This window comes from Malurus melanocephalus, unplaced genomic scaffold, assembly GCF_030028575.1.
Source record: "Malurus melanocephalus ecotype Western Australia unplaced genomic scaffold, MMel_1.1 scaffold_397, whole genome shotgun sequence".
In the NCBI taxonomy this organism is placed as follows: domain Eukaryota; kingdom Metazoa; phylum Chordata; class Aves; order Passeriformes; family Maluridae; genus Malurus; species Malurus melanocephalus.
In genome coordinates this window covers 93,951-121,368 of record NW_026623629.1, presented here as the reverse complement: position 1 = coordinate 121,368, position 27,418 = coordinate 93,951, and the positions used below count along the sequence as shown (strand labels likewise).

Genomic DNA, 27,418 nt, shown 5'->3' with positions numbered 1-27,418 from the left:
TGATACCCAGTTCTTTAGGTGTGAGTGCCATGATGGGGTAAGCACTCAGAGCACACCATTCTCTCATGTTGCCTGGCCTGCAGSCAGAGGTTATGAAACATGTGTGGGTTCATTTTTAAGGGAAATTTTGCCTTGTGAAATAACGGGAAAGATGGTAAAAAACTGATGCAAGGTCTAAAAATCAATGTAAAAATGTATAGATGGGGCATGTGGACACTGGCACAGTTTGAGTTAGTCACAATTTGCTATATATTTGCTGTATATGGGTATTGCAGCTTATTTGTACTGAAAATCTCCACTGAATTCACGTGGAAGGAAAATTCCCTCAACTCATTAYGTCTGATGGAGCACTGGGCCTTAAATGTGAGAGCAGAACACAGAGCAGCATTGGGAATATGACACTGATTGGGCAGGCCCACATGTGATTCTGTCTCTGCAAAAGTATTTTCTAGGAAAAGTCACAATCAGGAAATCTTGGAAACATTTGTATCAGTGGGGGGAAAGGAAATGTCTTGGCTTCTAGAGAGCTGGGCCCTGTGGGGTTTGTCGAGGCACAGGCACTGTGGGCACAATCTCTGGCCTCTAAACATTTCCACAGTTCTGAGGTACTCCCTCATCCCCAAATCCTTGATATTAAGTCTTAAAACGAATCCAGTAACTCATTGTCAGTACACTGGCTTGAAGATGCTGTAGTTGTCCTAGGAGTATGAGTTCCTACAACTTAAAATAGAAACCGGGCTTTGTGACCTGATTCTGAAAGAAAAATAAAATCTGGTRATGTCTGTACTGTTTCAGTGTACAAGTACTGCCTGGAATACCTGGCACTGGTGGAAATGACTAAAAGGAGCTCTGGGAGTGCATGTCCAAGCTGTTTTCTCCCCCCTGCTCCTTTCACATGTGCCTCTGCCTGTGCTTTGCCTCTCCCAGCTSTGCCACCTGGGCCCTGCTGCTGGGGTGTTACGCTGCATTCTTCTGATGCTTGCACGGCATTTTCCAGTTGTGTCCCAAATGTTGTGCCTGTCTCACACATCTGCCTGCAAACGCCACATGCAGCTGCTGAGCAGTTCCCTCAGCAGAGCAGCAAACTTCCATATTTTTTTAATCCGCCCCAAAAGCCAAGAAATCTTTACCAGCTAACACASAGCTTTTGGCCCCGGTGCTGAAGGCAGAGGTCCAGGGGTGTGCWGGCCAAATCCCTTCAGCTGGAAGGTATTGTGCTGTTGTTTATTTTGGAAGCACAGATGCRATTGATTCTTGTGTTCAGTCTTCTGGTGTTACCAATTCCCAGGAATGAGACCTTGGCCTTGTGCATGTGAGTGGAAAATATCCCTAAGTTTCAGTGAGATGGGGAGTCCATCCAAGTTCCCTGTGCGAACGGAGCTTCTTAGCAATGTGTTACTGTGTGTTCAGGATGGGATTTGGCTGGGGTGGAAATAAAACAACTGTTGAYTTGTCTGCTAGCAGTGGTTTCTGTGAGTTTTTGTTGTATTAGTGATGTTTCCAGTGGGATTTAAACACTCCCATTGCCTCCCACTACTGTTTTGCTGAGGTAATTGTCTGTTTGATGGCTTACAACTTTGTCAGAATTATACAAACTTCTCACATGCTGGATTTCTGAACAAATATTTTAGTAAAAATTTACTTCTGAAAGTACCTTCGTTAAAATTGGAATTATGCCCTTCTTTTCAGAAATAATTGTCCTTCCAAGTGTTGGAAGAGCAAAGGATTCACCCTAGCACAAAAAGCTTGGTGTGTCTGTTTTGGTGAGACAGGACGAAATTTCACAAAGGTGACAGTCTTGGGGAGATGTTTTTGCTTCTTGCACCTGCTCAGCAAAGACAGGGTGGCTAACGCCAGGTGGAGATAGCTGCTGTCCCATGCCCAAGAGCACGGTGACAGGAGCAGACTGAGGAACGGGAGGCTTGAGCCGGGGAGAGCTAGAGCAGGGATGGATGAGAAGGGCTGGATGAACGGGATGGATGAACAGGGAAGTATGAGAAGGGGTAGATGAGCAGGGATGGGTGAGAAAGGGTGGATAAGCAGGGTGGATGAACAGGGAAGGATGAGAAGGGGTAGATGAGCAGGGGTGGATGAACAGGGGTAGTCGAGCAAGGGGGGATGAGCAGGGGTGGATGAACAGGGATGGGTGAGCAGCGATGGGTGAGCAAGGGTGGATGAGCAAGGTCGGGGCGCACGGATATCACAGGGCAATGAAAGCGGGGACAGCTGGAACAGAGAAGGGCCCGCAGCGGCGCGGCTCAGGCTGAGGAGGGGAAGGCTGCGGGGGAGTGAAGCCCCCCCAGTGCCACGTTGCGGGGAGGTCCTGTAGCCGGGGTTCCGTGCAATCTGCGCCGCTCGGGGCGGCGGGGCCGGGCAGGTGCGGGGCTGGCGCCGCTCCCCGGGCGGGCGGGGCGGGACGGGGCGGGGCAGCGCGGCCGCCCTCGGGCTCGGCAGCGGGGCCGAGCGGCGCCCGGGATGTTCAACCGGGCCGTGAGCCGCCTCAGCAGGAAGCGGCCGCCCTCAGGTAACGGGGACGGGGCGGCGACCCCCGGGCGAGCCCGCGGCCGCTCCCGCCGAGGAAGCGCCGGGCCGGGCTGGGCTGCTCTGCCCGCGGCCCCGCTGGGGGAAGCGCGGAGCTCACGGCGCTCCCCGGGCCCCGCCGGCGCTCGGAGCCGGGGTCGGGGCTGCTCGGCGGCCGCTCCGCTCTCAGCGGGGCCGCGGGGGATGCGCGTTCCGGGCGCTTTCCGCTGGGTGCGGAAAGGGAGCTGAGCTCTGCCCGGGAACTGCTCTGTGCCCGGGAACTGCTCTGTGCCCGGGAACCGCGCTGTGCTCGGGAACCGCGCTGTGCTCGGGAACCGCGCTCTGTTGGGGAACCGCGCTCTGTTGGGGAACCGCGCTGTGCTCTGGAACTGCTCTGTGCTCGGGAAATGCTCTGTGCTCGGGAACCGCGCTCTGCTCGGGAACCGCGCTGTGCTCGGGAAATGCGCTGTGCTCTGGAACCGCGCTCTGTTCGGGAACCGCGCCGTGCTCGGGCTGCTGCCCCGGCAGAGAGTGTCAATCGCTGCCTGCTGCTGTTACCGAGGCGAGGCGATAGCCCGGGACATCAGAGCGTGCTTGTTCCAACTCCGAATTGACTTTGAAGAGTTTGCCTTTGGAGGGAGCATTTTAAGCTGCAATGGAGGTTTCCAARGAGTAATAATGTAGGATCGCGGTTCCCTCTGTGGACAGGCGCTGTAACGTGGTTTTGTGTTGAGCATTCCCCGTGCTGCGAGTTCCAAGGGGRTGATGTCTGATATCTGTCACTGCTGAGACATTTGGGGCAACAGTTGCAATCTCCAATCCTAGAAAATAATAGTGATGTGCAGGAAGAAGTTGCAGTCTTTCTAAGAAAAGCCAAATTGCCAAATGCCAGTCTTTGTCCAGTGTTGTTTGGGTTTTCTGGGGGTTTTTTTGGGGTTTTTTTTGTTTTGTTTTTTTTTTTTTTTTTGGGTCGTGGGGGCGGGGAGGGGGTGTTTGAAAGGATAATGTCTGGTAAACACTTCCAGAGATGCTACAAAAGAGGAACGTCCCTTCAGTTTCCTTCCTTATAGTTAAAAGTGGAATCCAGTAGCCATCTGTTGCTGGAGACAGTCAAAAGAGGATGTTGAGGCTCATGCTCTGAATAAGCAACGCGTGTGAAGGACAAAAAGGTTTAAAATTCAGCTGCTGCTAGGAAAAAATTGTTGTGCGAGGATTCATCTGCTGATGCTCGGATAGATGGAGAGTAAGGGAATTTTCCCTTTTCAGCTGCTTGCTTATGAAGTTTCCCACTGCTTCATACCTTGGATTTATTAACTCCAGGCCGGTGACTGTTGCTGGGTAGGCATTCTGGTGACTGTAGGACAAGATGAGGTATTCAGAGTGCCTTTAAAGTGATAATAAAGGCTCATGGCTCGCGGCTCTAAGATCCAGGTAGATGAGGGGAGGCGCGGTCTGTAAGTTCTTCACGAAGAAATGGAAGCAGCTTTTCTTGTTGCACATGAATGGTTAGACACAGGATAAGGAATGTGCTGTTTGCGTGATGCTTTTGTCACCGTGAGTGTTGGTGTGGCTGTTGTTTGGCAGGGGCTGTGCGGGAAGGGTCGGCAGAATGGGTGTTTTGGAAGGGATGGATGCGTTCAGCGGGATTCTGAGAAAGCTGTGGAGCGGTGCTGCTCGATTTGGGGCCACAAAGGCCACGGTATCAACAGCTGGGGACTGACAGCAGCTCGGGAACCGCTGTAGAGTGCAGAGCCCCTGGAAAGCAGAGTGATCAGCGTGTCTAAYTCAATTAGCTGTGTCTGAATCACTCCGGTTGATGGGTTCCCACAGGGTTATTTTATTCGTGCTTGTCAAAAACAAGGGCAGGGAGTGGGAGTTCTGACCTGCAAAGTTGTATATATCGCTGGTATTGACTCTTCCTGCGATTCCAGTCCAAGTTCCTGTTTGGAAGATGCAAATATTTGGCATTTTTGATGGCTCTTTCAGTTGATAATTGCGATGCTATTAGTGCTGCACTTACCGTTCTGCCGCTCACAAAGAGCCTTTATCCGCAGCCCGCTGCTGCAGCGCTTTTGTGTGATGGGGAAGGCGGCTTTTCTGAGATTTCCCTCTAAAATAACGCTCCAGAGTGCTGYCTTAGTAGGGAGTGCTCTGAAGAATGGTGCTGTTAAAAGAAGCACTCAATCATTTGCTGCGTTGGTAGGAGCAGCTGGCTGCTCTCCGCCCGCCGTGCGAGCGCTTGTGTCTCTGCAGAGATTTCCAACTCAGTGGAAAGTTTGCTTCAGCAGAAACTCTCGCAACTGTGCTCTGCTGTGTTTGCYTTGCTGCCTTTCTCGGCCTCTTGGTTCCTAACCCGTGTAAAAGACAAGGCAAGCTCTGCTCTGGAATGTAATTAGCGTGTAATAACATAATTAATGTGCTGTAGTGCAAGAAATGCAGKCAGCCCGTTTGTCGTCTGATGCACGTTCTGTGTGTTGCTCTTACAGAAATATTGGTGGGGGAACTGCCATTTTGTAATGCCCTTTTTGATGCAGGGAATTATCTCCCAGTTTTCAGCAGCAGCAGCAGCAAATGTCTGCCTTCCTCATTTAAATGATTATACAAATGTATGCACGCTTTGGTTGTTGTTAGACAATGGTGTCGAGCTTGTTGTTTCCAAGGGTGYATCACCTAACTTTGTCACTAGAAGAATTTAACAGGAGAAAGTTAGGTTTTTATATGTATCAGGGGCAAATATGTGCCAGGAGGATCTGCATTGCCTCTTCAAATAAATTGTTTCAGCCTMATTAATTTGCACCTCAGCAAAAGTATCATTTTTAAGGTAATTTAGTAATGAGATGGATTTGGGGATCAGCTTCTGGAGTCATTTGTAGGGAAAACCTCTTCCCTGTGTTTTAAGCTCTTAAAAAAATTGCAGAAATCGCACATCAAATCTGCTCCAAGAAACCAGCATGAGGAGTGGGAAGTTATGATCCTGACTGGAGTGGGGGGAGTTGGGTCACTTTTGTCTTAGAACAAGTGTTGGTGATGGCATATTTAATGGGATATAATAAAAATACCCTGCAGTTTTAATATCCCCATAAAATTTCAGGGTGTTTCCTACTGTCATGCATCGTGTGCAGCCCGTTGATGTTTGTGCTGAAGGGAAATGCTGATGTTTCGTGGTGGTTGCAGAGGAACATTGAACAGGGGGGGTTCAGGGTGCTCATCCTGGTGTCCCCAGCCTTGGGGACAAGGGACAGTGCTGGGAGCTGAGGATTGMCCCTCTGGGGTCACCCAGAGCTGCCCAGCACCTGAAACATCCCACAGCCTCTGCTCTGGGGACATCCCAACCTGAATAAGTGAGGCAAGGGGGAAATGGAAGGGTTGCAATGGACAGACAACACTCACCTCGGTACCACGGTGCTTTTTAGGATATGGGGAGCTGGTTCAGTGAGGAAACAGAGTGACAGTGTCCTGTACCAGAATGGACACTTGGAACAAGCTGTGTATCTCATCCTTCAAAGCCAGATTTGTTTCTAGGAGGAGAATTCAGGGAAAAGGGGAGCAGGGTTTGAAGGGTGACAAGAAGGAATGGGGGAGAACACAAATGGAGGGATGGAGTTGAGCTGTGCTTGGCAGGCTGGAAGTGAGAGGAAGCTGGGGAAAATGATGATCAGGGAGGACAGAAATGGCCAGCAGCAAAATGGGAGATCAGCCAGAGCAGCAGGAGAGCAGCAGGTGTGTCCTGGGCTGGTGGAAGCACTTGTTCCATCCTTTGCTCACCAGAACTSGTTTTTAGGTTCTCAGGGTCCTGGGTCTGCGCTGGCTCATTGAAACTCAGGCTTTTCAAAGTAATCATTAATATCCACATCAGATTTGGCTGGGAAAGGAACAYTGGAAATAAAATGTTACCCTGTTCTGTTGTGTGCTAAACCATGTGTTAAATAAGGGAATGAACGGCCTGGCTCTGCAGCTGCACACACAGAGCTCCCATTCCGCCCCAASGTGAGCGTCATCATCACAAGATTGGAGTTCTCAGAGGTTTTTGTGTTCCTCTGCAATATGCTTGGCCATTGCCACTTAAATCTCACAGATTTTATTGAGATTAGGCACCCAAATGCTTCGAGTCAGGTTTCTAAAATAAAATTTTCAAGTGATAATCAAAAACCACATCCTTTYGCACCAAGTGAGAGGAAACTCGCTGTGCTCGTGTGTGAGCTCTCAGTTGTGGTTTGGGCACAATCCTCAGGCTCTGGCTCCTGACCTTTAAACTAGCAGACTGTTTTTGATACAAACCCCCTCTTCTATCCAGGCAGAAGAGATGTTCATTCATTTAGAACAGTTGGTAAAACAAACAGACTCCACAGGTACTTACCCAACCAAAGCTCAGGAGGTTTTGCTCTCACACCAATATTCTGTAGGACTTTAACCTTGGCATTATTTCCAGTTACAGCTGGAAAGGGCATCTGCTAGTGTGTATATTTATTTATTTATATTTATTTATATTTTTTWAAATTGTATTTATTTATTTATTTTATTTATAGATTGTTCTTTGAGATACTTAGTGAGGATTAGTTTTAAGGTGAAAGAAGGGTTTTTAAAAACAGCTTAAGCAAAAGTTAGCCAGATCCAGATTTCTAGTCAGCTGGCAGGGAGAAATGAAGGAATTATAAATAGAAGCTCTCCTGGTTGCAGTAAGAGTTTTGTGCATCTCTCTGGTGTGTAGTGACCTGAAGAGCAGCTCGTGTCCTTCTGACTTCCCTCCTCTGCCTTCCCAGGGCATTTTGTGTGTGAGAGGAGAGGAGGCTGAGCACGTCATCTCTGTGTTAGAGTTTTTCAGAKGAGCAATAGCCTTCCTGGAGTTTTTCCAAGTCATAAGTTTTCCTAAGGGTAGCCAGCAAACAGGTTTTTTTTTTTTTCTTTTGCCATCACCCGCCTTGAATGAAATGCACTTGTCCCTGGGATAGAGAAAATGGAAATTGTATTCCATCTCTGCTGTCTGTGAGGAGGCTGGCTGGCAGATTRGATGTGCAGTACACCTTGTAAAAGGAGAATTTAAGTGGGCTTGGAAACAAACAGTAAAATCCTCTTCTTGCCCAAAAYCTTGTTCACTTGGAGTGAGGCTTTTCTGCTGGGTGTCTTTCCTCCTGTCTGACTGAGTTCATCTCTTGGACTGGTTCTCCTGCTAAACAAAGCATTATTTTTCTTTCTCTCTCTGCTTTTACCCAACCTCCAGCCTCCTGTGATGATTCTCCTCTTAAAAATAAATTTCACATGTGTGTGACTGACCAGGAGTCRCTTTAGAGAAGCCAACAATGCCAGAGCAAAATAGGGGCTGTGGTCATTGTGTTCCACAGGCAAGAGGTGCTGAAACTGCTATAAAACAGTGTCAAAGTCTCCTCACATGAGGAGTTATGTGGTTGTGAAGAATTTTTGCCTCCTTACAGGCAAAGCAGAATTCAAGTGTGTCTGTGTGTGTTTATTTTCAGTTTTWTGGTGTTTCCTCTAAAGAGAGCATCTGAAATCAAGGGGGGAAATGGGGGAGGCACYCGTGTGACTGATATTTGTCATTTCTAAAGATGCTGGTTTTTTATCAATTCTTTTTTTTTTTTTTTCTCCCAGAGATAAATGACAGCGAGGGCCACCCAAGCAGCAGCCACCAGGCCTTGAAAGGAACCTCAAAATGGGCAACGTCACTGGAGAGCCTCCTCGAGGACCCCGAGGGAGTGMAACGCTTTAGGGTGGCTATATTAAATATGGATTTTACATTAAAAAATCCACAGATTTTAAAGCAGGATGAGCCTCAGCATGAAGGGTGCAGCTGTGGCAGGGATGAGCAGAGGTGCACATCCCTCTGGGCTGAGTTTCTCAGGGGACACCTCTTGTCCTCTGAGCTCAAAAGGCACGTCCAGGACTTGTGGCTGCATCTTCCCAACGGGATCTCTCCTCTCTTGGGAGGATTTACAAGTTCCTGCTGGATGAGCTGCAGTCCTTGAGCTCTGCTCCCTCCTGCCAGGCGTGATTTGTCACCGAGGTCGCGGGTTCTGGGTTCTCACACTCTGTCCTTAAGCAGAGTTACCAGGAGCAATCTGATCACTCTGGGGCTCTTGCTCTGTGTTTAGCAGCTCTACTGAAAATATTCCCTTTCAGTTTACTACAAAGTGTGGGCTGGTGCAGCTCAAAATGGCTTGAAGTTTAATTAGGTGAGGGTGGTGAGTTGGTGTTTTGAGGCCTTCTTGCCATATTAGATATAGGAATAAAGAATAGGAGCTGCCTACCTGAAAGTGCTTTTGCCATGCCATACTGATAACCTGATCCAGTGGGTTCCTGCCAGACTGGTTCCTGCCAGAAAAGAGAATTAACAGAACACTGATTWTGAATTCTTAAAAATACCCAAGTAATCTTGGTGCTATTTAATTACTTCGTCTCTATTTTCTAACACTTGAAAGAGAAAACCGATGATCTCAGAGCTRTAAAAGTTTCAGTCATTATGTTTCATAAATAAATTTAATGTACATTTTTCCCCTTTTAAAGCATGCCTCRCTTTTGGAGGAATGTTCTGTGTTTAAATGCTGCAGAGAACACAGCTACATCTTGTGCTTCAGCTTGCTTAAGTGAATTTACTGCCACTGATGATCATGTTTAGAAACAATTTTATTTGTTGAAATTTTACTCATTACGAAAGTCAGAGATTCTGCATGAGAATCCCAAATGATCTGTGACTCTCATGAAAAAATAGTTCATTATACTCACCTGGCAATGAATTCCTATATTTTTGGATTTCTCTTTGAGCAGTGGCTGTAAAAATGCTCGAGTTATTGAAGGGAGACTGCAGMAACTATTCCTGTTATTTACTGGTGTGGTCTGAGATTAGATAYAGCCCACCATCCTCTGGAATGTGCTTTCAAAGTGAATATTATCAGAGTTAAATATCAGTGGTGCAGATGCACAAATTCAGTGGTAAAGTTTAATTTTAGGCAGCTTCTAGTTCTAACAGCTATTCCAGGAAGAGGGGAAAGCAGCTGAGAAATTGGATCCTAACATTTTTGTGTTTGTTTTTCTCTTTCCTAGGAATTTTTAAAGAAAGAATTCAGTGAAGAAAACGTTTTGTTCTGGCTAGCATGTGAAGAATTTAAGAAAACACAGGGGAAAAAGCAGGTATGTTTTCTGAATAAATTTTACTTGTCGACAAAGTTTATGTGGCAGAGCTGGAGCTAAAACATCTCTGTYGCATAACGTGCTTTTTGGAAATGCAAATAAATGTATTTGAAGAAATTGCACTAAAATCACAGTGATGGAATTGTTTGGAAACAAAGCCAGTTCTATTTCAGATCAAAACAAAGTGCTGAAATTGTCAAGTTTCCCATGTTTTGAAAACTGAACTTTTTGTWGTTGCTTGGGAGTAGCAGAAGTTTTATTCATGCAGTGATGTTGCATCATCTTGTTTGCAAATATAAACATATTTCATTCAGAAATTCTTTTAAGCATAGCAGCTATTCCATGGAAATTTACACCACTGTGATATTTTAGTGGGACATAAAAATAACAGATGGCACAAACAAAAGTATTTTACAGCGCCAAAATGAAACATTTTGCCTTATCAAATTACAAGTTACAAAACAAAAGGGRTCTGTTTGAACTCTTTTGTTTAAATATTTATCCAAATTGATGTATACCTGCAAAGCATTTTCATTTTCATGACAGCTCAATCTTTCTAGTCGGAAATATTCTGTTGGAAAATTTTGCAACCATCCACCTCCAGTATTTTTTTTTTTCCACTGCTTGGATCTTGGTTTACATTTGGATCCATCAGGAAAACAGGATCCACTTTCACCTTTAGATTTTGAAGCCCACAAAAGCAGGCCTAAAATATGTACCATGCTTATTTTGCTTGTTTCTGAAAAAGTTTTGGTGTTTGTTTTGTTGTTTTCTTGAGAAATTTCAAATTTACCTGCCCTTTAAGAGGAGGATTCTATGAGCATGAAATTAAGTAATTTCAAAACTCTAAGTGAGCATCACTGTCCTTGAGAGTCAGACTCCTAAAACTCCCCTTTTTTTTTTTTATTTTTTGAAATCCCATCTTTCTGCTTTTTACCTAAGCACAGCTCTTGTTGCCAAAGGGCACATTTTAGGACCATGAGGAGATGAGAGGGGTAAAACACCCCTTAAACCTCTTCCAAATGAGATTATATGTGCTTGCAGGAACATCAGAAATGCCAAGGAATAGGAATCAGGKGGGTGATGCAGTGCAGGTGTAAGGGGCTGTGTCCTGACTGCAGGATTCCTTAAGATCAGTCAGAGATCGTCAGCTGAAACAGCTCCTCAGCAGATTTTCAACAAAAACTAAATATTCCCTGTTTTTCCAAAAAAATGTATTTTGGGGAGGGGAGCCTGTTTTTTGTAAATATCCTGTGTATTGCACTGAAAAAAACATTCCCCTCCAAACAATCTGCCGGGTTTAGTGGTAACTATTTCTTTGGTACTGAAAAATCCATGAAAATACAACAATACCATTTTTTTGCAAGTAGAGGGAAATGTTCATTTTGACTGTGAACTTTGTAACATTTAGCAGTTTTAGCTTTGTGTATTCAGCTGCTTCCCTCCTTCATTAAGGTCCACAAATGCAAAAAGTCTTGAGGAAAGAACAACCAGTCAGTCGACTTTTCTCTAAAGTCCCACGCTTTCAGTGGGATAATAATCATATTTTCCCCTTGCTAAACAATTTCCATATTTTTAGCTGATTTAAGATTCYTAATTTAGGATGCCATACAGAAAATGGTAAAGTGATGTGCAGGGATAGGAGCTTAGAGAATCCTTCAGTGAATTGCCAAATGAAGGGACAGAGACTTAACTGGGTTCTATTTAGGTTAATTATTCAGCCTGGTGCTGCCCAAATTATTAAAACTGGCTGGATAAATGTGCTTTAGGATGACACAGCCTTACAGTAAATCTTTGTAGCTACTGCTTATGGGTGGCTTTGTTTAGATCATTTACAAAGCTGGGAAAAGCACTAAAAATAGAAATCTTTCCAGTGTTTATGATAGCGTGAAGCGTGGGTTTTTCTTCTGAAAGTGGCTCTTGCAGAAATCCCTTTTGTGAGCAGAGTATGCCAAATACAGTCTTTTAGTTGTTTTGTAATTTGCTTCTCTTTAAAGCTGTTTTCCCAGACAGAAAGGGGAATAGGCACTGGGCTGTTTGTCAGATGAAGCTGATATCAATTTAATCTGGGTTGGAGAGAGGCCAGGGGGGCCACAGAGATGCTGCAAGGGCTGAAGCAGCTCYRCTCTGGAGCCAGGCTGGAGAGCTGGGGGTGTTCAGCCTGGGGAAGGGAAGGGAAGGCTCCAGGGAGAGCTCAGAGCCTGAAGGGACTCCAGGAGAGCTGGAGATGGGCTGRGGACAAGGGATGGAGGGACAGGMCACAGGGAATGGCTTCAAACTAACACAGGGTTAGATTAGATATAAGGAAGGCATTCTTTACTGTGGGATGGTGAAACTGCAACAGCTTTCCCAGAGAAGTGGTTGATGCCCTGTCCCTGGACCCACTCAAAACCAGTCTGACCTGGCTGATGATGTCCCCTGTCCCTGCAGGCAGCTGGAACTAGGTGACCTTTTATGGAATTTCAAACCCAAACCATGCCATGATTCTATGAATGGGATTTCCCCTCCCCCACCCTATTTTTAAAGGATAAAATCGACTTTTCATTATTTGACACCAGAGTGCTGGCTTGGGGCTCAGTTCAAACTCGCCCAAAGGCACCATGTGAGCAGTGGGGGAAGCACCATCGTGCCAGGGGTGTTGATGGCTGTCCTYGCTGTGCCAGCCTGGGGCAGTGTTTGGTTTGTCCAGGCTGCTGTTCCATCAGGGTGGATGATTTGGGGGAGGTTTTTTGGCCTCTGCAGAGCGAGGCAGCGAGCAAACAGCATCGCTGGACCAGGCAGGTTTGGGTGGGCTGGGTTCAGCCCAGCTCCTTGCAGCAGGAAAGTTCAAACTTCTCAGCTCAAGACACATSTCTGTTTAAAARCAACAACAAAACCCACAGAKATTCCTTTTAAAACTGAAGTTAAAATTGAATTTTAACGTTTAGTGAAGATTAAGAAAGCAATTAGGTCAAGTCCACTCATAGAGTGAGCTCTGGTGCCACCCATGTGGCCCTCGTGTTAGGGCATGTGCTTAATTATTGAAATGGGAGTGGTGGGGATGAGTGAATAAAATTTAACTTTAAATATTTTGYTGGAGTTAGTCATATGTTGTTGCATTTGTGACTGTTAATGAAGTAAACAACGTGTCAGTCATGCTGCTTCCCAGAGTTTAAATGTTTCTCCTCTTGCAGCTGAGCCTTAAAAACAAATTACAGATTGTAATAAGCACTTCCAGCAACGGCGAGTATTTTCATCTATTCCTAAAACCCACCAAAATATCCACGTTGGAGTTTTGTAGGGAATGATTCCAGAACACAGTCCCGTGCGTTCAGGGGTTTGTTCTGTCGCTTCCCGTGTTGGAAGGGCTGGGGAATTCTGCAGAGCTGCTGGCAGCCTGAGGAGCATCTGGGGCTCACAGGCACCTCATTTGGGAGCCACACGGGCTGCAGAGCTGAGTGTGAGCTCAGCAGAGGAAGTGGGAAGGAAAATTGCACCCACTGAGGTGGGGAGGGACAGTGCTGTAGACAGAGATTCCAAATGGGAACGGGGCTCAGGCGCTGGGACAGTGCACAGACAGAGCTGAGGAGAGCCAGAAATCCTTTTGTGACCACCTGGGAATGAGATCCCGGTTCAGGAGCTGTTTCAGTTTCAGAGCTGAGTCCCCAGTTTGAGGCTGATGCAGAGCAGAGAATGGCAGTGCCTGCACAGGGACAATCTCAGCCTCCTCCACCTGAACCTGGCTCTGCTGAGTGACACTTGGGGGTGTATGAGCGCACTGGCAGCCTCAGCTGTGCTTTCTTTTTAAAGCAAATTACAAGCTGCAGTTAATCAGCTGCTGAAGCACGGCAGAACAGTTCTATTTGCAGCAGAACCTGTAAGGTTCAGCCGTGCATTTCCAAATTTCTCCTCTGCCGTAAAGCCAGCTCCCCTGTGTCTCTCCAATGGCCTCCTGCCCCTGCCACTGCTCTTTCACTTCCTTTCTTTGTTAYTCTTCCCCACAGAATCCAAAGAGGCTCCCTGTTTCACCAGCCTCCCACACAGTCCCCTTGTTCCCCTCCATGCTCTTGAAACTTCCTCACAGCTACTTCCAGTTTTGTTTCCTCTCCAGCCTTCCTCTGCCCTCTCTCTGCAGTGCCCAGGTTTCTCCTGTGTCCTTGGCCAAGCTGCTCCACATCTGCCCTGGTCAGCCAGCAGAAAGGGCATCCTGGCTGTTCAAGCACAGCAGATAACTTTTGAGCACTTACTGCAGCTTTTCCTTCGGTGTGTGTGCTGCTTTTCCTCTCCCTTTTTTTTTCTCTTGCAGTTTTCTCACTGACTCAGTACGAGGGTAATTTTTTTTCACTTTTTTTTTTTTTCAGTCTTTGCCCCTTTTTGAAGTGTGGTGGGAATTGGAGAGCAGGTTCTAAAGCCATTTAGGTGGGAGTGGCAGCACAATTGCTCATGCAATGATAGCAGAAGGCCCCTTTGCTGTGCCTGCATTAGGACATTAACTCTGCCACTTGTAGCAGCCACATCTCTGATCCACTGCATTAATTGCTCATTTMGAGCAGGAGTGGCTGACCCAGCCCTCCCTGAGCTGTGAGACTGGAATAGTTAGAAATTGTTAAAAAACAATTCWTTGTGACCTAATGCACCTGACACGTAATGCTCTACCCACCAGCTGAATAATGAGCTTTAAAAAGGAATCCTGGAGAATGGGTGTCCCCTTCAGCAGTGAGAGAGGCAGCTCTTCAGGCCTCCTGAATGTCTAACACATGCAGCTTTTCTGCCAATGATCCCAAAATGTAAATKCATCTCAGCTGTAAAGCATGGAAGTAATTCTGAGACTCCTTCATGGGCAAGGGTTTAAACACTTCCTTCTTCAAGCCCCTTCCCATCAAAGGCCCAGCCCTGGAGCTGGTCTGGAGCTGTGGCTGCTCTTTGGAAGTTCACAGGATTTGGGATGGCCTGGGGCTGCTGTTCAGCATGCAGAGCTCAGATTGCAGCAGCAGGGCTTGTTTCTTGCCTGGCTTGGGTCTCTTCTCCCTCTCTGCTTTTCTCATTCAGCTTTCTGGTTGAGGGGAGCTTGCACTGCATTTCAGGGRATGGGGGCCACCCATTGCTTTGGAGCTTAAAGATGCTGGTGGGCTCAAGATGTCATCACTGTCACTGCTCTGCCGAGCAGAAATCAGGACAAATGCCAAAAAACATCTTTGTGCAGGTCCCACCCTTATTTATCCGCTCTCAGGGGCTCTTGAGGATCTTATCTTTATCAATTAGCCAAGCTGCTGGTGGTTTCTTTAATCATTCAGTGCTGTAGGTGAGCTGCTCTGAGGCAATGGTTAAAACAAAGAATGTGGTGTGACARTGTTATCTGACAGGAACGTGGGTTATACACTAACTTTGCTCAGTTTTCCCTTGCAGTACGTTCCCAGGTTTTTTTTTCCTCCATGGTTTCTTGCCCATACTGATGATCTGTTAGGAAAAAGAGTCTTCTAAATAGTGAAGACAAGATCTATTTGATGATTCTGAGCAGTTTTTCTCTGGCTTCTGTGATACAAACATCACAATCTGCTCCATACTGGTGTCTTTCACTAATACCAGTGTAGATTTTGGCCTGCAGAGGTATTTCTCTTCCATTATAAATGAATATGCACATATTATAAATGAATATACACAAACAGGCTGATCTATGTGTATTTGTCACATTTATTTTTTGTAATTTTGTAATGCTTTCGTTTTGGGACATGAGCCTCAAGKAGTGACCTAGAGCAGTCTCCAACAAAACATTACCTGATGCAAAGAATAATTCTTTAAATAAATATGTCCTTTTGCAGATGCAAGAGAAAGCTAAAGAAATCTACATGACCTTCCTGTCCAGTAAAGCTTCTTCCCAAGTCAACGTGGAAGGGCAGTCCCGTCTGAGTGAGACCATCCTGGAGACACCTCACCCTCTCATGTTTCAGAAGCTCCAGGACCAGGTAAAGTTATTTATTTCAAAAACACAATTTCTTTCATTTTTGTCTGGTTTTAATGAACCCTGCTCTCTTGCCATGGCATGGATTGAACATGTGGGCACRGAGCTGAGCTGCTTCCATGTCAGGGATATTAATGCAGCTGCTCTGGGATATTCCAGGCTTTTGGCCCTCTCTAATTATGACCAATTAGCTAAGAGACTCAATGAAATCATTCTAATTTCACTTCAGGACTTCCCAGGAAAACTGKATGGAGTTTTCTGCTGGGTTCCTGCGTGGGCAGCTGGAGAATCACCCTGGCGAGCTCAGTGCCTTCGTTTTCCTGTGTATTCACTCGTTCTGAGTCATTGCTGATGTTTGTTTCTGTAGTTGCCACTGGTTTCCTTGAGAGCTCARGATTCTTCATTTTGCTTTGCTTTGGTATTTGTATTGATATGAGTATAACACAATTTTCTGAAAAATCCTCCTCTTCTSTAATGTGCAAGACTTAGAGGAGTTTGGTCTCTGCTTTGCCTTTTCCCTAAAGAACTTGGGAGGTCTGGTAGAAATTCAAAATCTTGCAGGCATGTCTTTGGGTGGTAGATTTTCTTGATATTTAGCTGATTTCAAAGCATAAGTTATGAAGTGAGTCATTCTTATCTGCAGCTTTCCAGCACTTGCAGTTCTATTTTTAATTCCTGTGCCATCCTCAGGACTACCTGTATTTTCCACTTGGCTCTTTCCTTTTGTGGAGAGATGTCACAGTGATTTAAATAGAGTTTTCAGCCCATTTCAATCAGGAATTGGATACATTAGCTGGGCAGTTGGAGGGGTCTGAGGAGCAAAGGCTCTGCTGTTTTTCAGTCAGGCTCTGAGATATTAGCAGKGGAAATATCTGAAACTCGATTTCCCTGTGAAGAGAAAGAGTTTTTYGTGGAAAAACTTCTGACTTGGGGGAAGGGAAAGAAATATTCTGACAGATGAAAGCACTACAGTTCAGGGTGGGTGACTGCAAGAGTGAAGCTGGAGAGAATGTTGGASTTAAAATATTTGCAGTTTTACAAACGGCACACACATGGAGAGCCAAGGATTAATAACACCTGAGCTGGAAATGTGCTGGACTGTGGCAGAGGAATCCCACTGGTGTGAGAAGAAATTCTGTGAGCTTTTAGAAACAAATGCAGAGCATTTATGGGTCACTGTAAGAGTGCAGTGCTTGAAGCTACTGTTTATTGCTGTTAGATAATGGTTCAGAAGAGTTACAATCCTCTCCAGTTTTCAATCCTTATAAAGTTACGAAGAGTGGGGTAATTTGTTCTCTGAAGAGCAGGGTTAACCACTGCTGGCACCCTGTGTCTGAAGGAGAAAAAAGCAGAGCTGGAAAGCCAGACTGTGCTGGTAACAAGAACTTTAATTCTGCAGAGAGCTCCTGGTTGAACTGGGGATGCTGGTGGGGCCTGGGGCTCATGGGGTGACCTTAACTGCACCCAAGATATTTGTTTGTGCTGAATGCAGCCATGTTAGAGGGTTCACAGAATTCCACGTGTTTCAAAACATTTGTGGGGTCAATCTTCCTGCCCCACAAAGAAAAGGAGAGTAGGGAGGGAGGGGGAACAGAGGGCTTTGCTCTGGCACGTGATTTTCAGCTCTGCTCTGCATTTGGCTGCCCAGACTGCAGAAGATTTTGATCTTCAGTGCTCTTTCTCTCTGGGAGATGCTTTMAGTGATACCAGGGACAAGAGGGGTCTAAGTTCTCAGTGCTGACAAGAKGTTTTAACAGGAAATGTCTTCCTTGCAATTGTTTTCCCTTGAGCTGGTTGGATAAATTTAATTATGTTTCATTTAGCCAGTGCCATGAGGTATAATTTGAGTTTGCGTGGATCAGGGTCTACACAGAGTGAGTGCTGGGATTTTTTTTTTTTAATATTCCAAACAAGAGAAATTCTTGGGAAAAAAAAAGAGTAGTTCCACTGTTTTTAACATTACTTAAGTATTTAAATATGTAAACAAATAGTGGTTAGTAAAATCCACCATGTAATTTACTTGTAAGGGAGCTACTTCAGCAAATGCACGGACAAGAACAGTCAAGTTCTGGATGTTTGCCTGTGTCTGTCCAGGTTCCTCGAGGGTGAAATGGAATGAAAAAGCAGTTTGAGACTTTTTTTTCCTGCTAACAAAGATTTACCTGGTTGCTCTATCATTTACAAGTGAGGCCTGTGAGGGTAAAGATGAGTTATCCATCATGAATTGGCCACATCTGCAGGTCAGAATCCAGAGATTTGTCTTGGAAATTCGGTTGAGTATCATAAAATTGAATCAGCCCTGAAGGATGACTCAGAGAGGCTCCACCAGTGAAATAACAGATTGAGGGTGATGCTKGCTTTGGTTTTGCCTCAATTATAGTTTTGAAGTTTACTTTTTTTCCCTTCCCCTCTGTTTCAAGACCAAGCAAAATACAGTCCTGACCTTGACACCTGAACAGATTCCAGGTTTCTCTCCCAACCACTTGTATTCAGATAGCTGCAAAAGAGTTGTAGCTTTTATTTTTTTCTCCTGCAGTGTTAGGTGTGCAAAACTGGTTGTTGTCAAAACTATAATCTGATTCTTAAATTAATGTGGACATTCTTACCATGAAACCTACAATATTTGCCACGCACAGCCCCTTGGAGAGCTGGAAATATATTTTCTAATGTCTTGCTCTGCAGTAATGCTCCAGTACAAACAGAGCAAAAGCAGATTTGAGTTAATGCGTCCTTCTCGTGTAAAATCTCATTTTCCTTYKGTCATTTGTTTTGTGTTCTTTTCCYYCACCTCTTCCCAGATATTCAAYCTCATGAAATACGACAGCTACAGCCGCTTCCTSAAGTCAGACATATTCCTAAACCACAAGAAGAGTGAGGAGCAAGAGGAGAACTCAGCAGAGGCTCAGACTGCAGCCAAAAGAGCATCAAGAATTTACAACACATGAGACACCCTGGATCTCTTCAGGAGAGGCAATACAACAAGGAAATTACACTCAGGAACAATCTAGGTTTATAGCAGTTGCATTTAGGGCTTGGAAAGCTCAAAACCTTTTTAGGAGATACTTACCTTCTTAATTGCTYGAATGACTAATTGTTTTTGCATGATAGCTATTAACCAGGACTGTTTCCTAGCCAAAAGGCTGAGGTATTCCTCCACAGCATGAATTGCCTTCCATAKTTCACAAGTTAAAATGCTTTCAGTTCTTGTATTTTCTTTTGTGAGGAATGGGAGACAGCGTGGTTGGGTTTTTATTTTTGCCTTGTAATTTTTATTTGTGACTAGCTTTTACATCCTGAACTGCTGGGAGAAGCTACTGAGGAGAACATTTCTCATTAGCTCGTGGGTGAGTCATTCATAGCAAATTTAATCATAAAGGGACAGCATTTTTCAGGGTTCAGCTCAGTAGAATCCAATTCCTTCCTGTGTAATTTTGTTCTTTCAGGGTGATCTGTTTTGCTTTGCCTTTATTACTGAACCAAAACACTTCCCTGGTCACGATTTTCATTTTTGCATCTYCTTAATTTCCCCCTTTTTCAAAATTTTGCAGTAGACAATCAATCACCTCCTTGAGAGGATGGGATAACCTCTGTTCCCTTGGGAACAAAAGCTTGAAAAGAGACAGAATCTCTGAAGAGCTCCTGACTGCCTTTAGGAAAAGTGACAGCAAATATCCCAAAATATCCCACTCAGGGCACACTGATCTGAGCAAAGCTCCCTCCTGTCAGGGTGACATCAGATGCTGCTATCAGGAAACATCTGATCCCTCCCAGGTTTCCTGAACAATCCTGCCCTGTGCAGCAGCAGTGCTTTGGCAAAGGACCAAAAAACCAAATCTGGTTTTGTTTTACTCATTTTTTTCCCTGCTGAGCTTTGTTTGCCCCTCAGAAGTATTTCAGGGTTTCCTCATTGCGACTTTGGAGAGCTGCAGTGGAACAGGGAGTTGGTTTGGGGGTTTAGCCATTCTCACATCTTGACAGGAAGGGGAATTTATTTCATTTTATCTCAGTCAGAGATAAAATGTCAGGCTGGTAAAGGAAGGTGCTCCCAGTGAACTTTCCACATCGTCCTGGGAATGTGTCAGCCCTKCAAAGCACATTTTTGGCCCACAGTTTTTCGTGTGTTCATATATTTTTTGATGAATTCACTGCAGCCTTACTAAACTGCAGTTTAAGCTGGGAAAGTGTATTTAGTTCCTYGCTCTATTTACAAGCTTTGCAGCTGTAGTCTGGCTGTTTCCCACTCATTATTTACTCTTCCATTTTTTGCACTGCTTTTCTTGAACTTTTGTTTATGTGCTGGCTAATCTAAATGCACAGTTAGCTTTTGAACATTTTGTACTTTTTTTTTTTTTTTTGTCAGAAAGGCCAGATATGTTTCATACATTGCTGTCACTATCAATGTTTAAAATCTTAGTCTAGTTTGCAATTTTGAGAATGCAAACTCACTTGTAGACTTGATGATTTCCTTTAACTCTGAGCCACTCTTGCAGGCATTGTGTAAAGAAAATTGTTTCCTTGGGCTTTTTCCTCATTAGGTGTAAAAGTGGGGATGGAAGTTGTGGTTCTTCCCCCAGAGCTCCGTGCCCTGTTCATTTTTAGGAAATCAGAGAAGAGGTCAGTGCCTCCACATGCATGTTGTAAGGTGTAATTCTTATGCACTGAGTTAAAGCTCTTTTTATGCTCTTGGAAGATTTAATGGTGAAGTCMTATTACTTCAGGCACTTTCAGTGGTATTTGACCTCCTGCTTAAGCTGTATCTCAATGTTTTACTGAATAAGAATGAACTAAACATGTGCATGAATCTTTTTTTATTWTTTTTTTTTTTCTGATGGGGCCAAGGAAATGGGACCATCCAGTTCTGGACTTGCCAACAAATCGTAATCTCAGGATTACTTCTTTTGAAAATCCACTGTAATAGCAAACTCTTAATGCCTGCCACAGCAGAGGACAGAACTTCTGATAGCATTGAAGCCCTTGGGAATGGGCAGCTTAACCAGTTTAGGCCTTGGGATTTGTTTTTTTTTTTCCCCCAGTGCTTGCTGCAGAAGTCTTGGTGATATTGAAAAAATCAGCATGGGGACGTTCATGGGAAAAATGCAGAACGAGCTCTTACCACATTCATCACATGGATGCACAGTAGATTCATTTTTAATCATATTGATTTTAAAAATGCACGAGAGAGGGACAAGAGTCTATGATTATCATGTTTTAAAACAGTGATAATAAAAAATGAAACCAGGAGCCGTATGGACAAAGGTAGGGCATTAAAGAGAGAAAATAAGYTTGTAGCTGCTTGTAAACAAAATTTTCTTTGGCAATATGTTCCCTATCAGGTACTGTCTTTGTTTATCAAGAGCAAATGCCCCAYACSAGTAGACACAAAGGTGCTTTACACYGCCACAAAAAAGACARAAGTTACCCAAATGGAAATGTATTTTTTAGCAGCATCTCAATGCCTATGATATTTATTTCAATACCTATTATGTTTCTAATCTAATGTACCCTAACCCACAAAATTTTGGACCTTGGGGTTGCACTTTTACCTCAGAGGTAAAAAGTTGTTTGGGCTGTTGTCTTTGTGGTGTCTGGGTTGGTTTTTTTTTTTTTTTTTTTAGGACACCAAGTAAACTTGCAAGGTGCAGAAAGCAAAGATGTTTTTTCTATTCATTAGATTATCTGTATTTTGCAGTAAAAGTGCAACCAAATTAAAACCATGCAAGGAAATGTCTGCAATAACAACACATGGATATGTGGGGAAAGTTGGTGTTATCACAAACTTATTTCTGGAAATAGGTGACACTTGCTCCACGTGGCACAGAACAAATCCCAAAACAGAAGAAGAAGGGTTTCCCTGTGAGTAAATCCTGCATTACAGGAAAAGCTGTGAGCATTGCATCAAACCCCAGAGTGGATCAGTGTAGAGATTAAAGATAGGATCTGCTCCTCTCACAGAGCTCACACCGAGGGCATGAGCACACAGAACAAGCAAGAGAACTCCCATGCCTGACTGCATGCCTTAAACTCTACCCTATTTTGTGTTTCTCAGCTAAAAAATAAAAATATYCTACASATRMACCAAATCTGTGTGCTGACAGGTCTTTCATGTTCTGAGCACAGTTTGAGTCGAAATTGCTTCGTGTCCCACAGTTACCCCATTTTCTGCTCTCAGTCCTTGTTGACACACTTTACAGTCTGTCCCATTATGTTGTTTTTATTCTTTTTCTGGGAAGAAGGGGTGGCACAGTGGGGCTCACTTCTGATGGGGCTGTGGTTTGACCAAATTGCAGAAATTCACTTGAACAGCAGAAGATGCTTCTCGTACCTGCTCCATCTCTCATTTCTTCTGTTCCTGTTGCGTTTCTTCCATTGCACTTGGCAGCCCATTGGTGTGGAGGAGGAAGGTTTGAAAAATCAGAGGGAGGGAGAGAAAAAAAATTTAATGATTGTGTTTGGACAAAGGTTTGGATTGTGCTTGGTTTGATACTGAAAGTTCAGACTTATTTTAAGTGGGTAGCATTTGCACCTGGGTTAAAAACTAATCTCTGTGATGCAGAGAGAATCCATATCATTCCAATATGGGTTCAAAGCTGCAGAGTGGTGTATTCTCCCTTTATTGATTGTTTTGGGATGAAAAGGGTTATAAACAGGGCAGCCAGTCTTACAAACCCCCCCGGTTTTGCCGAATGCCTCCCCTAACAAAGCAGGAGCCCTGTTTACATGACAGCGATGGTTTTCCTGTGCCAGAGGCCGTTCCTCTTGTTCTGTACCCAGCACAGCTCCCGTCCCAGGGTTTTTGGCAAAGCCGCGGTTCCGAGCGAGCCCTGGAGCATCCTTTATCCACACGGATGCTCGGCAGCCGCAATCCTGCCCGTTCCAATCCGGCTGGAATTAAAGATGCTTCTCACCAGGATTGTTACATCCCGACCGCTCAGCCTGCAGATCCTTCGGATCCAGGAGTTAAAAAAGAGCCCCGTTCCGAGGGGTTTTGGGGCGGGGAGGAGCGGGGAAAGGCGGAGTGGTGGCTCCAATGGAACATCGCCAGATTTAGCAGCACCCTCTCCTGGCTCTGGGCAGAATAACGCCGAGGGATTTGGGGTTTGGAGTAAGAATCCTAAGAGGGAAAGGTSGCAGTTGCTGCTTCCTCAAATGCGATGAGTTTGGCGACCTTTCTGTCAGCAATAAATGCAGCTCGGTCACAGCGCTGCGCTGAAAGGGCTCTGTTCGTCAGTGCAGAGTTCGTCACTTGCTGCTGCTCTGGGCAAAACCCGGGGCATCCCTGTGCATAAGAAAACTGCTTGGAAAGCTGGTATTCTACAGCAGATAGCGCTCCCGAGCTCCTGACCGTGCTTGGTGGTACCAAAGTGCAGGAAAAGGCCGGAGGTGTCCCTTCCCTCGCTGCTCCTGCCTGTGCTGTGCTGCCAGCATCACCCAAAGACAGGACATGTCCTGCAGAAGCAGTGACCATCACTGCAAAGTCTGGGGATGGCTGCTGTGCTGTCAGCATCACCCAAAGACAGGACATGTCTTACAGAAGCACAGACCATCACTGCTGAGCCTGGGGATGGCTGCTGTGCTGTCAGCATCACCCAAAGACAGGACACGTCCTGCAGAAGCAGTGACCAGCACACTGAGCTTGGGGATGGCTGCTGTGCCCATCAGCATCACCCCAAAACAGGACATGTCCTGCAGAAACAGTGACCATCACACTGAGCCTGGGGATGGCTGCTGTGCTGTCAGCATCACCCAAACTGTGCTGTCAGCATCACCCAAAGACAGGACATGTCTTACAGAAGCACAGACCATCACTGCTGAGCCTGGGGATGGCTGCTGTGCTGTCAGCATCACCCAAAGACAGGACACGTCCTGCAGAAGCAGTGACCAGCACACTGAGCTTGGGGATGGCTGCTGTGCCCATCAGCATCACCCCAAAACAGGACATGTCCTGCAGAAACAGTGACCATCACACTGAGCCTGGGGATGGCTGCTGTGCTGTCAGCATCACCCAAAAACAGGACATGTCCTGCAGAAGCAGTGACCAGCACTGCTGAACCTGGGGATGGCTGCTCTGCCCGTGTTCCTGCCCCTCTCTCCTATTGCTCCAGCCTTTCCAGAGGTCACGGATCCTAAATTCAACCCAGTGTTACTCTCRGGCTCTTGATTCACTTTGCACAAAATTCTGCACAAATTCTTGCACAAATTTCCCAGCAGGAAGGGCTGGCTGAGAAAAGCAGAGCTGTAGGGTCAGGGCTGGGATTGGGGATTATCCCCTGTTCCATATCTTGGGCAAACATTGGAGCTGCCCTCAGTGGGGTGTCCTGACAYGGGGGCTTTTTCCTTTATTCTGCCATACAAATTTCAAGCAGAACYTGTCAGTTTGTCCCCTTACTGGTGCATGGCAGCTCCTCAGTGCACATTTTCCCCAAGGAATCCCTGGTGCTGCCTGGCCAGACCYCTCAGCCCAGGGGGATCGTGGTGGTCAGTGGGTTCTGGACACGGCCACATGCCAGGGCTGCAATTCAGCAGGCAGGGCTGAGCTCAGGCTGTACCAGYRCTCATAAATGTGGTTTTCATCAGGMCTATCTCAGCTGGTGAGACACTTGAATAGACAGATTTCAAGTGGTTTTCCATGTCATGACTAAGACAAGGCAGGAACCTGAAATATTTGAACAAGTTATGCTAACAATTTCAGGCTCTCCCAGAGTTACAATCAAATGCACTGGCTTGGAGGTAAGTTGAAACCTTTCTTTTTCAAGCTGCAGTCCTGAGGAGCGGCTGAACACAAATTTTTCTTAGTTCCTGTTTTGTATTTACTCATTTCCTAATTTTCCACAGTGTGAATGCTAGGTTTAGACATATTTTTCACGTCTGCACTACACACGATATAAACATGTTCTTTTTGCATTCCTGAAGTGCACAGAGGAGAAGCTCATGCCCCTCTTAGTCTGCAAAGAGTTCTGAAACAAATATGAACAACATGAAATCCTGAAACATGAAGGGCAAAAGGCAGCACTGAGTCTGGGAACCACGGGACACGGTGAGACCTCAGGGCAGAGTTTTGGTGCAAATTCATTCCCTGAATGGGTGGGAAAGGCATCTCTGCTGCTTTTCTTGCAGTGTTCAGTTAGCCACTGTCAAAAACTGTTCTCAACATCCTGACCAGGCTGCTTGGAAAATCCCCAGGACCAGGGAAGACCTGTGGGACTGAAATGACAATCTAGCACATAATGAAGATAATTGGGCTCACAGAACTCTGCTGCTCCTCTGGGCTCCTCTGACTGCGCATCTTGGACACCGTTTCTCATCAAGGAAGTATGGGATTACCAGGGTTGTGTTTTTTTTTTTTTTTTTTGTTTTTTTTTTTTTTTTTTTTTTTTTTTTTTTTTTTAGAGCAAAGCTTTTATCCTGAAGCCAGGAGGGTACGAGCTGTGTGTTTCATCCTTTCATTCCTTTCCCCCACCCACTTCCTTTTCCACTGCAGAGCAATGAGTGAACTCTTTGTGATCTCTGCTCTCGGAAGGTTTCATYGCCCAGGCTGCTCCGTGGATTATCAGTGACTTCCCAGCCAACAGATGGCTGAGAGCAACAGCAGCTCTGCAAGGAATTAAGGAAATTATTTCCATCCCGGGATTGGTCTCATTCACTGMCTTATGGAGCTTTTAAGCATTTTCCATCCCCACAGATGAATATTTGTGTATCATTTACAGAGCACGAACAAGATCTCTCTGAGGCAAAATTTCCAACCTCAAGGCGAATTGTTGTTTTTGGAGTCATCATCAAGCCTGGGGCAAAGGCTTGGGGGAAATCCTATCCTCTGTAGCTGGGCCAATAGCCCTGYAAACTTAAAGATGTTCTGTCTTTTTCTGAGCTCAAGATTAGGCAACGGACCAGCCTCTCCCTGAGCCAGTAGCAGCAGTCAGAAAAAAAACACTGAGTGCTGCAGTTTTTTTGGTGGTAATTGTTTGTGTTTGTTGTTTTGACTCTTTRCTCTGGTTGGCTAAAAATTCCCTTTGATGTGCAGGCAGGGAGTATTCTTCTTTGAGGGGAGAGCTGCCAAAACCTGAATCAGTCTTTTTTCCTTCTTCTTTCACTTTTGCCCCACGCTTCAGAAGAGAAGCCACGAGTTAGAAAAAAAAACCAAACCAGAACTGGGAAGTGCTGAGACTTTTCAGGGCTCAGCATTTTCAAAGAGGGATGCCCAGAGATGTGACTGGTTGGAAGGGGGTGGAAGGGGAAAGCTGCCAAAAGTGGATTCTGTTCAGGATTGTGGTGTTCAGGATCAGCTGTCCTTGTGTACATGACTCAYGGCCCAACAGAGCTCTCAAACTGCACAGAAAAAGGAAGGAGAAAATCAGTTTATATACCAAAAGGTCTTCATGGTGTGCTGAATGAAATGGAGAAAGGCATAGCAGCAACCAAAGTGACATAGAACAAAGGAAAAGGCTGCGCTCAGCTGAGTCTCAGTTTGGGTCCTGTGTGAAATGAGTGATGGCTGCACCCTCAAAACCATAATTTACCTTACAGCTCTTTCTTAATTTGCCAGTGGGAACTAACATCTCCAAAATCACAACATGGGTATGTCCTGACGACTTTCATTTCATTTTTGTGGCAGCAATCTCCATTTAAGCAGCATTTTCCCTCAAGGCACATCTTGGCTCCCCAGGACAGGAGATTTTGGAGCATCTGGACTGCAGCAGAATGAAACACCATCTCCCAGAGGATGTGCAGACACCACACCCACCCTCTCTTTGCTCTTTGTGTTCTCCACCCTGCTCCTTCACCTTTCCATTCTGCACAGGCATAACCCACACCAGGATTATTGCTTTCTTTCCCCTTCTTCATATTCTCCTTTAAAGTTTATAAACACAGTGGGCAGGGATGGTTGCACCTCTGGACCACAAACCCTCCTAAATGCCTTGTAAAAAATCACCAATTTTCAACACAGGAAGAAAGACAGTGATGAGAAAGAAGTAATTGTTGCTGAGCTGAAAAAGGGAAAATCACAGCTCACGGTGTGGTGAGCGTCACACAAGTTCCACCAAGGCTGCAACCCCATTTTTTATTTCTACAGATAACAGCACTAAYTTAACAGTGATTTAATCAGGTGACAGCTTTTGCATCTGCTGYAGGTTCATTGGATTAACACCATTAATAGATTTGCTTTTTGGGGACCTGTTTTAGATGCCTGTTTGAGCTGACAGAAGCCAGAGATAMAATCTCCACCATGACATGGATGATGGGATTTTCAGAGGCTTAAACAGCCCCTAAAACTGCAGCTGCAGCCTGAGGAAATGTTTTGCTGTGTCCTCCTCTCCCTGGGGCTGGATGGAGCTCTGGTGTCCTCAGCACACGGTGGACAGGGACCTGTTGGGGTGGGGCTGGAGGAGATGGTCAAGGTGACCATCCCAAGGTGACCATCCCATGGTGACCATCCCATGGTGACCATCCCGTGGTGACCATCCCATGGTGACCATCCCGTGGTGACCATCCCGTGGTGACCATCCCAAGGTGACCATCCCTTGGTGACCATCCCAAGGTGACCATCCCGTGGTGACCATCCCATGGTCAGGGGCTGGGTCATCTTTGCTGTGAGGAAAGGCTGCGAGAATTGGGGTGGATCAAGAAGAGAAACCTCCAGGGAGAGCTCAGRGCCTCTTCCAGGGCCTAAAGGGGCTCCAGGAGAGCTGGAGAGGGACTGGGGACAAGGGATGGAGGGACAGGACACAGGGAATGGGGTCACACTGCCAGAGGGCAGGGATGGATGGGATATTGGGAAGGAATTGTTCCCTGTGAGGGTGGGAAGGCTCCACTGCCAGGGGGACA

The 27,418-nt window shown here is 45.6% G+C and overlaps 1 protein-coding gene across 1 annotated transcript; it reads left to right on the top strand.

Annotated features, from left to right (window-relative positions):
* The first annotated feature begins 2,426 nt into the window (after positions 1 to 2,426).
* On the top strand, positions 2,427 to 21,664 carry RGS10 (regulator of G protein signaling 10). The gene is made up of 5 exons (XM_057379253.1): positions 2,427 to 2,524; positions 8,125 to 8,243; positions 9,574 to 9,660; positions 15,459 to 15,602; positions 18,397 to 21,664. The coding sequence occupies exons 1-5, from the start codon at positions 2,476 to 2,478 to the stop codon at positions 18,541 to 18,543; spliced, it is 546 nt and encodes a 181-aa protein (XP_057235236.1). The 5' UTR covers positions 2,427 to 2,475; the 3' UTR covers positions 18,544 to 21,664.
* The last annotated feature ends 5,754 nt before the right edge of the window (positions 21,665 to 27,418 follow it).